The following is a 10,415-nucleotide window of genomic DNA, read 5'->3' as shown; positions in this document are numbered from 1 at the left end:
TACTCGTTAGTTACACATTGCCCGTCTCCAACCTTCATTTATTTTATAAGACAATTGGTACCGGTAGTGAAAGTTGTAGATTGATTGTTTCTAATTTTGTAAATTCTTGATGTAGAGTACTGCCAGGAAAAAAAAAATAATTACAAATCAAAATAAGGATAGTGACGAGTAACAATTTCCATGCTTTGTTGATAAACCTATTTTCTAGTTAAAAATTTGTACCATGGATTACAGTTGTAAATTGAAACTGATATTTGATAAAATGTAAAATAATTCAAAATATTGTTACTGCTGTGTCCTAATGGAAAACATTTTTAATTTTTAGTTAGGAGAGAGCACTATTTTATATTTCTTTACCAGTGAATGTTTCTAGAATTTCTGTAAATAATTTAGTTGTAGGTTATTTGGCTTAAGATGTAAATTCTGTCATCAAAAGCTATATTGAATGTTTGTTCTCAACAGGTGCTCATTAAAGGAAGCTATTTTGTTGAACACCGACATTGTCCGATGTTTAAAGTTTACTTATCAATCTTTATCGAGGTAAGTTTACTTTTGCGTACGTTTAATTTGTGAAACATGCTAAGTCACATGTGATGCCTACTTGCTTGGGAAATTTACTAATGTATAGATTTATTTTAAATGTTTTTTAACTTCACTTAATTTTAAGAGTTTTGTTGAGGGATATCTGAAACATAGGAACATAGGAGAGCATTGAACCTCTCTCTAAGTGAAACACATGGTCTTTGACACTTTGTCAGCCTAAAGCATACATTATGTAGAACATAAATCAAATATAAGAGATAAAACAGTTGATAAAATTTAAGCGTTACTCGTACATCTTCGAATGATGTGAAAAGTAGTCTGGCGGAAGAATAAAATCCGTCCATAAAACTATTTGGCCAATGAAACATTGAATGGGAGTAATTGTAATATTTAAACTTCATGTTTAACTTTACACATGTTATCATAGATTGTTCTTGCTCTATGTTTACAGATGTTTTTCTCTCAAAGAACACCATGCAGCCCTAGACAGAGTTTTCTCCCTGTTGCAAGCCCAGTTTCTCAGCTCTTCCTTGATAAATATTCAAAGGTTTCTCGATTTCTTGCCAGCGGCTCATTTCATAGCCTTGCCAAGAGACGCTCAGGTATAAATTTTTTGCTGCTTGTGTATTTGGGTTGAGAAAAGCTGTAGAGGATTATTAGCTATGAAGCATAATCTAAACGTTTTTAGAAATGGGTGAGTGTAGTGGCATTTAAATTTTTATTTGTTTTGAGTATTTAATTACTCGGTTAAAATACTAGCCTTTAAAATTAAGTATAAAAACAACATTATTGCTGTACAAAAGTCAATACCGATAATAGTTACAAATTTTGCTTACTTATCCTATACATCAACAGATATTTTTTATGCTGAAAATCAACGAATTCAATAAATTTAAGTTGTAATGTTTTGGGGCAATTAAATACTTTTTCACTTGTACTGTTTACATTTTATTTGTAACATTAATTGAAGTTGAATTTTGTGGACAGGTTCAAATTGATGATGCCCTAAGTGAACTTGAGTCCAATGATTTTGGAGGATATGTAAGTATGGTTTAGACTTAGTTACCTAATAAAAAAATTGTGAAAAATAATCCAATATGTTTATTTTGAAAGAAAAAATATGTGATACGTTTATGTTGAACCATGGGAAAAACTTAGCATTAACATACCTTAGGTACACAACTGTTAAATTAAAAATATAAGTTACTGTAGGAAACTAAACCATAATAAATTCAGACCAAATAAAATCAGCTATGCCTAATCCCGACAGCAATTTCACAGTAGTGTTTAATAATTTAATGCAGCTAAATTAAAAATGTGCTTACAGACATTATTCTTAGTGGGTGACTATTTGAAGCAATCATGTTGGCTTGAGCTAGTTCCACCCATCACTTAGTAATGATGAAGTACAAGCTATCCTAGAAAGCACTTCATCATTTAAGATTTTTAATTTTCATCCATATTTCATTAATGCTGATGACTAGGAACCTGAATTAGTTAGGAGGATTCATGAAGGTTTACTGTATGACCATAAATAGATTGGTAAGTAAATTTTGGGTTAGATAGATTTTATTTTGCAACAGTAGGACAAATGTTTCTGATAATAGTTTTTTGTTAATAGATTTTAATGAATTGAAAAAGACCATCATTACATGGATTTTCAACTACACATTGCTACATGTGTTTGTTCTTGTAGTAAACATGTAATGATTCTATTTTTCCAGAACGATGAAGACGACTGCCAGAGGCTTTACTCAATCATCGGCTCCTGTCTGTTTTATAAGGTTAGTTACATCGACTTATATGATTTGATTACTCTAAACAAAAAATGTGAATCGTTAATATTACGGTATCTAAACATTTTGAATTTGCAGGGATATCTTCTAGCCTCTCATTTCAATAGAGAAGACCTAGTGGATGTGAATGCTTGGTGTCGTCACAACGGACTTTTGTTACTTTCGCGATCGGAAAGTGTTCGTAACCTTGTTATGTGGAGAGAAGTTTTCCCGGCTTCATGCAACAGAGGGCAGCCGGCTGTCACCCTCACGTACTTCCTGCCACAGGGTCGCTGGTTCCTGCTGGTGGTTGGTCAGGTATGTAGAGAAAGAATGATTGTAATCTTGTCTCAAACAAAGCAAAAAAAACAAAAAAAAAAAAACTTTAAATAGACAAGAATTCATTCCTTTGAACCTACAGTAATAGATTAATTATTGATTTCACCATGCCCATTCTTGTAATAATCCTTCATTATTTGAACTTTTGAACACTTAAGTTTGAATTCTTTTAAACATGATTTTTGTGAACTCGCACATAATTAGGTTGAGTATAAGTAGTAAAGTTTTTTGATTCCAAGGTGCAGCTCACATAATAATAATCTAGGCCTACCCATCCTGTTTCCACCGATTTCTACTGATTTTTAAAATTAGGCAAAACAATATACAAAATTAACAATATAGCCCAAAGCCCAAGTGTTGTAGTTATAAACTTGACTTACAGGTTGCAGCACACGCCATATACTTTGGCTGTGGTTTTTTATGTTGGGGTATACTCCCACGGATAAAGCTGTATGAAATAGTGTGTTTATTTGGCAATAGAATTTTAGCCTCCTGATTGCATTTAAATACTAAAGAATTGGTATAAATATCTTCATTTATGAGATCAAATGTGTTGCTAAATTGCAACCGGTTCCGATTCACATAGGAGTCATTGCCGGGCCTGTACAGGTGTGTTCTCGCTTCATTTGAAATTTTGGGTTAAAAACAAGGGGTAATACTGCAATGGCATGGGACACGAAGTAATTGGGTGGGAGTTATGTCTATAACTCTTCTATAAGAATTACCCTTCATTTTTAACCTTAAAAATTGCTTCGAATGAAGCAAGAAGACATCTGTACTAGCCCGACGATGACTCCTATTTGAGTCGAAACCTGTTGCAATTTAGCAACACATTTCATCCCATAAATGCAAGTATTTACACCAATTCTTTAGAAGTTAATTTGATGACTGATATCACTGTATCTGGAACTGGAATAGTTAAAGTTAAGATTTTACAAGAAAAAAGAGTTTTAAAAATTAATAAATATTTTTTGGTTTGTAGGAAGACTGTCTGTTAGCCTTACTGTTGGAATCTGGAGGCTGCACGGTAAAGTAAGTACTAGATGTCACAAAAGTTTTAAAATAAATTTAACGCCAATAATTTTTACCAATTTTTATTACCTTATGATAATGGATGCTTCTAAGGATCTAATTACAAAAAATAAACAAAAAAACAAGAAAAACTATTTTAGAAGATGTACCTCCTTAAAGATTCACATCAGAAATTTTTCTCAAAATTATCCATCACTTCCGATACAGTTTCTTCTTTAATTGCTGTTTTTCCGTTCAGATTTTCTTCCAGAACATTTAAGATTGGAGGCAAAATGCTAATAAACGCTGCTATTTTAGTTAATATACATTTTTCATCAAGAATAGTAAATATGTTTTCTGCTCTTATCTTTCAGGATTGAAGGAAATCCCGGGCCAGAGCCGGTATATGTTAAACAAGCTCAGGCAACTTTACATCATGTTCGAGAGATCCAAGTTTTATCCCTGGCTGACAAATGGTATGTTAATAGGTAAAATTGTCCGTCTACAATTAATCTTATTGTGAGTTAGAATCCATAATCCTTCTGTGGAAAGACGTTTGCTGGTTCAATCTTGACTCAAGTTGAAATTGTTTGACGTTTAAAACTTTACCCATTTGTCATTGATGTTTGAGCTAAAATTTTTCTAAGCAGTGGATTGCGCAGAAGAAGTTCATTAAGTTTTCTAATAAAACCCGTTGGAGAGCAAACGTAATTTTTTTTGCTGAAAAGTTTTTTTTAGTATTACTCTCAGCCTTGCGCTTAAACCATTTGTTGGTTAGATACAAAGTTAATTAATTTACTACAACGCTCACAAAATGTCATGCCATTTACAGTTAATTTGAAGGATGACAGTGTTTTAAAAACATGATTTGTGTTTTGATTGCTTTTTACTGACTAATTTCAGTCTTCTGGAGCACATTTCCTGTTTTTATTTGTCTTGTTAATATTTTATTCTGGTTTAGGATCCAAAATCACTGCCGGCTTCCAACCATGTGTCCAGATTCACAAACCAAACCCTCACTCAACACTTCTGGTGAAAATTCAACAAATACTACTGCAGAGTTCTCACCAAAATCTACACCAAGTAAGCTTAAACCGGTTGTGTTATTCTAGATGATACGCTACAACGGTTATGGCAGATTGTCAAATTTAGGTATTCGGGTGATGACCGTGTCGTTGAAAGAGAGACTAGAGGCCGACGTTCGATATGCATAGCAGCTATACATCTTCTATCCAAAACGTTGGCCTCTAGTTTCACTCTTTCAACAATGCAATCATCACCCGAAGACCTAGATTTGACAATCGGTTGTGTTACCATTCTACTGTATTTAAAAAAAAAATTTTCACAGTATATCAGATTTCTGTATTACTGTTCCGAGTAACACTGCAAACTTTAAACTTAAACAATATTACCTATTTTATTAAATTACCATTTATTTGGCAATAATATCTTAATTTCTAATGTACATGTTTTATACAATAACTGTGTTATCTAGAGGTTTTATGTTTAAGGTCCAAGCACCTCTAAAAAACCACAAGAAGTGACTTCCATCCTGAAGCACAGAATTAGTCCAGATGATAGCCTTAGTACAGGTAAGAAGTCATAAAAATAACACTTTATCTAATCTAAACTATTCATTCATTCAGGGACAACAAACTATTTTCTTCCATGCGCAAATGAGATCTTCAAAATATTAGCAACAGGATGACAAAATCTTACTTAATACGCAAGCAGATTTTTTGTGACAATTACTCCTCCGAAACTACTGAACCGATTGACATGTTTTTGGTGTCATTGGAAAGAGCCTAACGTGAAGTTGTGCAGGAAACTTTTTTTTTAGGGAAATAATTAGAGAGTGAGGCCCTTTAAAGTTTCGTATTTCTCCATAAGATTAACATGGGAAACAAACATTGTTATGAAACTCCAGCTGTTGTCAGAAATTAAAAGTGAGAAGAAGAACATATGTTCATTGTAAACAGTCAATAAGTTTGCTAATTTAGGCCCGGTTTCCCCAAAATGGTGTAAACTACGTTTATAATAAACTAGTTTATTTTTAAACTCCGTTTAAAATGTGTGTTCGGTTTCTCCGACATTTTACTGGCTTCGTTTAAGATAAACGGCAATTCGAGCGGTTGGCAATCCTGAATGTGTATTTGTAAAGAATCTTCGGTGGGCTTTGGGCTAGTGTTTCTTACAACGCTCGCTACGCTACGCTACAACTCGGTAGAGCAGACGAGCAAAGTGCGAATGCAGCTATAGAATAACATATCACTGTTTTTAAGGTTATGTTATCATTTTATTATATAAGTTGTTGTCAAATTCAGATTCATTCCATTTATTGAAATGGTCAATTCTGTCCCTTATTTTAGTAGGCCCTCTTGTTCTAGGTACTAAAGTATCATAATCTTCATCTTCTACTTCTTCGGAAATGTCTATTAACTCTTCCGTTTGAGGGGGTAAATAAGTTACTGCAATTAATTAATAGTAGCCTTACTTGAAATAAAATCAAATATACTAAAAAAAGAGCTTAATAAAAACAATAAATTAAAATACAAATAAAACTTAACTTAAAGCTATCCCTAAACCAAGCCTATTTTCGTCCAAATTAATTTGTAGTTGCTTCAATTATTATTGTTTTACCACCTACTTTTTGTTTTGATTTGAGGTTATTTTACTGTTGTAATTTACTAATTTGAACTCAGTTTATTTTATCCCCAGTAGTTAAACCGAGTCGAGAGGTGGTTTAGTTTGAACTTAGATTAATACCTAGTTTAAATTTGGGGAAACACAAATCAAAGTTAAACTAAGTTTAAATCGCCGTTTAACTTAAAACTAAGTTTAAATGAGTTGGGGAAACCGGGCCTTAACAGTTGGCTACAAACATATACTGACTTGGTTGAAATGAAATTTTTACTATTTGAATTTGTGTTGGCGTAAATATTATTGGAAAAAAGCGAGAGAGCCTGGATAAATTGATATACTAAAAAGAAAACTGGATTAACACTGTGCTGCATTTCTTAGTAATCATTGAAAGAGCCGATTTGCAAACTATGGAAACACTGGAAAGGCATAGAACACCACCAAGGAGAATAAATAGAAATAATGTTTTTTTTTAAATTTATAATCGTTATTATGGACAATTTAATAGAAATTCAAAATAGACTAAATCTGGCAAACAGATGTTTCTACACTTGCAACAGACTGATGTCCTCCAAGTTACTGTCAAAAAACACCAAAGTTAGAATTTATAAGACAATAATAAGCCCAGTATTATTATACGGAGCTGAAACATGGAAACCAAATAAAAAAGAAGAAAAGAAGTTAATCACATTCGAAAATAAGATTTTAAGAAAAATCTATGGACCAATTTATGAAGGTGGTGAATGGAGGAAGAGACACGAGAGAACTCTACAGAGATCCAGATGTGGTGTGTGAATTTAAGTGTAGAAGAGTTAGATGGGCTGGACATGTTTTACGAAGAGAGGAGCAAAATAAGTTTGAATTAGTTTTGGAAGACGACCGAGAGGAAGGCCAAAACAAAAATGGTGGAGCCAAGTAAAGAAAGACATAGAGCAACTAGGAGCAACTGAGGAGGATGCAGAGGATAGAGCAAGATGGAGAGGCTTTTTTGGTGTGGCCAAATATCTTCTTAGATATGCATGGCCATGAGAGTAAGAGTAAGTAAGTAAGTATTATGGACAATTTAATGCAGCTATGAGTAAGGCTTTTTGTAGAAAACCCTAAAAAAAGATCAGCTTTTGAAAAATGATAAGATATTTACAAGAAATGTTGATTATATCGATCTGTTATGTACATCTTGAGTATTTCCATAATCTTTGAGTCAAATCATTTAAAGTCATCAGAAATTATGACTGTTATTCGTTTTAAAATAACGCCTGTAATACTTAGCAATTGCAACAGGGACACTAGTTGTACTTAAAGCCCAACATTTTCATTGTGTATTTTTGTTGTTGATGCAAATTGAGTATCTAGCAAAACTAAATTTAGATGATTTTTAAGGATTACTTACTGACGAAAGTAGGTGAAAATTCTATGTGTTTATTTGCAAATTTTCATCTACTTTCTTCAGTAAGGTAAAACATTCCTGCCTTCTGCATACTTTCTTCAGCCTTCTGTTAAAACTGATCCACCACAAAATCCTTTAAAACCAGGGCCTAAAGCAATTTTTACAAAAAAAAAGGCTTTATTCAGTTGATCCAGTGATCTATGATTTAATTCAGTGATCATTGTCTTCTAGGAGTGGATGAGTGGATATAGAGCTCGCCTTCAAATATGAAGGTTCAGAATTGGAAATACTTTATTCATGATTTATAACATTTTAAAGATTGCTTAGTTTGCTTGTTTGATCCAAAGCAATATGCAGGCTTTTCTTATTTTTTTTTCTTCTTTGTTACGAATTCATCCATATTGCGTAGGTCGTGACATGTACGAGACATCAGAAGACTCGACAAGTCAGGCCGCGTCAAGTGTCGTAAGTGACGAAGCTGCTCCAATACTTGGACGAAGGGCCGAGAGAGAACGAGCCACCGATTCCATCCTCTCCGACTCTGACTTCTCCGACGACCTTGACGAATGCACGTCGCTAAACGTAAACACTTACGACTTTGTTTGTACTTGTTGATTGAAATTAAGTGTATTTTTATGAAGTTTGCCTAGAAATTATTTTGAAAAAGTTTTAAGACCATTCCTCTAGAGTCCACACTCATTATAAAGCTGAGTGTTTACTAATATTGACTTCAATGAGAGCGAGCTGGTCTAGTGTTAGACGGTACTTTGTTCCTTGATGTCCCGGGTTCAAACCTCGCCAATCACCAATGGATTTTATAAAGTTATAATAGCCTGACTAGCCAAAGTAATGTAAAAAACAATTCCTAGTAAAAAAAATCGCTTGAATTTAAACCTTCAAATAACTGCTATGCGAAACAAATTCCAAAATAGATCTTCTTAAAATACGTTCAATCACTATTTTATTTTAAATGTGTTTTTGTACTTTTATAAGTTTATAGATAATTTTGTCGATATTTTGGGGATCGCTATAAGTATATAAACAAGGGCATGTTGCTCTATCAATCATTATTTTCTTAATTAACATCTCGTAATTCTTTTGACTGAACAATTTTTTCCAGAGTGGAGCTGGGAGTAGATTATTCGATCTCTCGGAAATTGGAAGGAATCTACTGTCTGATGTTGAATATTCCTTACCCATGAGGTAAATCAATATTATCCTTGATACTATTTGGATTAGAAAAGTGAGGTATAGTTTGGAAAACCATCATGCAAGATTGTTTTCAAGAATTAAAAAAAAAAAAACCGAGGGATGGACTTCCAAATGTTATCATGTTTGTCCTTCCCTCATCAAACTACTACTGATTTTGTGAGGGTAGTAATTACTTTTCATGTTCTTATATCAAAACTTTAATCCAAAACTGTTCTTAAGCTTTCAACTCTCTTAAATTTATATTAGAGGAATTCGTACAGTTTTTGAAATACCTTATTAGCTGATTTTCTCCTCTGTTTAGTTAAACACCTCCAATTTGCATGTGAATTTTGAAGACAGTAGGCTATAGAAACTGTGTTTTCTTAATATCTGGCATATTCATTAATCTAGCATTGCTCGAAGGGTGTTTTTTAGCACTGAATAAGTCTTTGGGGTGCGTTTGGCAAATGACAATGTCCACATAGAGTTTAAAGGGGAGGGGAGTATAGGTAGTTGAATGGTGCTACCTGTTCTCTCCTAGAAAACAGAAGGTTTAAGGTTAAATCCTGTGGAAAAAGCCTTTGATTGTTTGAAAATGGACCCAGGTGTCCTTGATTTTATTGGGCTTTGAATAAATGGCCCTGTCCAAAGAACCAGCAATTTGTTTAGACAGAAACAAATCTGTCATCTCCATTCATTCAACATGCATAATTATTTTCAATTTAAATTGTGTGATATTATAAGGCCTTACCTTAGCAATCCTGTTTTTTGATCCGAAATTAATTAAGGTCCATCATCAGTCGGGATCTAGTAGACCAAATTTTCTAAAATAGAATCCACCCGTTGGGTTTCGTAGAAAGTTTCACAACATTTAAGACAATACAAGTCATAGTCAATGCGAAAAGAGTAAAACAATTAGGGTTAAAAACCATGGTTTTTATAATGTCAGATAACCTCACTTTGGTTAGAGAACCTGTTGCTGGCAACTGTCAAAATCAACAGGATTGTACTTGTTGTAGGTTATGTTGACTACGGATTGAAAAGATTCTGGTCTTAATTGGATCGAAGTGGACAGGTGTATGATTGATTATTTATTTTCAGCAATGTGTCAAAAATTATGTTTGCTGAAAAATTGCGTTGGTCATTGAGGATTTCAGATGGGTTGGACTTGGTGTTGCTGTACATGTGAAATTGTTCAATTATATCCAACATATTACTTTTTGATCCTTTATGTAAAATTTTGAGGTCTTGGTCTATTGTAGAATATGAATGGTTATTGTCTATAAGATGTTCGGCATATGTAGATTGGTTTTTGTGGGAGTTTTTGGGAAGGTGTTCCTTATAACGGACATTGAAACTTCGGCCCGTTTGACCAATGTAGTATTTTGGGCATGTGGCACATTTGAGTTTATATACCCCCGATGCGTCATGATTTGTTTTATTTCTATGTTTTGGTTTGTTGAGGATTTGGGCTAGGGTATTCTTCGATTTGTAAGCAATTCGATACCCTTTGTTCCTTAAAATATTAT

At 33.4% G+C, this 10,415-nt stretch overlaps 1 protein-coding gene and 1 long non-coding RNA gene across 2 annotated transcripts in view; both read left to right on the top strand.

Moving 5' to 3' along the window:
• The first annotated feature begins 460 nt into the window (after window positions 1-460).
• On the top strand, window positions 461-1,576 carry LOC128991739 (uncharacterized). The gene is made up of 3 exons (XR_008490679.1): window positions 461-540; window positions 995-1,145; window positions 1,531-1,576. It is a non-coding gene; the product is annotated as an uncharacterized LOC128991739 (long non-coding RNA).
• A 673-nt stretch (window positions 1,577-2,249) lies between these two features.
• LOC128993067 (protein inturned-like) overlaps window positions 2,250-10,415 on the top strand; it is an 8,782-nt gene continuing 616 nt past the window's right edge. Inside the window, exons 1-8 of the mRNA XM_054416823.1 lie at window positions 2,250-2,327; window positions 2,418-2,636; window positions 3,640-3,689; window positions 4,043-4,144; window positions 4,630-4,751; window positions 5,180-5,260; window positions 8,105-8,277; window positions 8,816-8,898. Coding sequence (XP_054272798.1) covers window positions 2,250-2,327; window positions 2,418-2,636; window positions 3,640-3,689; window positions 4,043-4,144; window positions 4,630-4,751; window positions 5,180-5,260; window positions 8,105-8,277; window positions 8,816-8,898 — 908 coding nt within the window. The remainder of the gene's footprint in view (window positions 2,328-2,417; window positions 2,637-3,639; window positions 3,690-4,042; window positions 4,145-4,629; window positions 4,752-5,179; window positions 5,261-8,104; window positions 8,278-8,815; window positions 8,899-10,415) is intronic.

The sequence above is a fragment of the Macrosteles quadrilineatus genome, unplaced genomic scaffold (genome assembly GCF_028750875.1).
Source record: "Macrosteles quadrilineatus isolate MER2022 unplaced genomic scaffold, UCM_ALF_1.0 Scaffold_4__1_contigs__length_99947679, whole genome shotgun sequence".
Classification (NCBI taxonomy): Eukaryota; Metazoa; Arthropoda; class Insecta; order Hemiptera; family Cicadellidae; genus Macrosteles; species Macrosteles quadrilineatus.
Note: the sequence above shows the minus strand (reverse complement) of the source record. Positions and strands in the feature narration are given on the sequence as shown.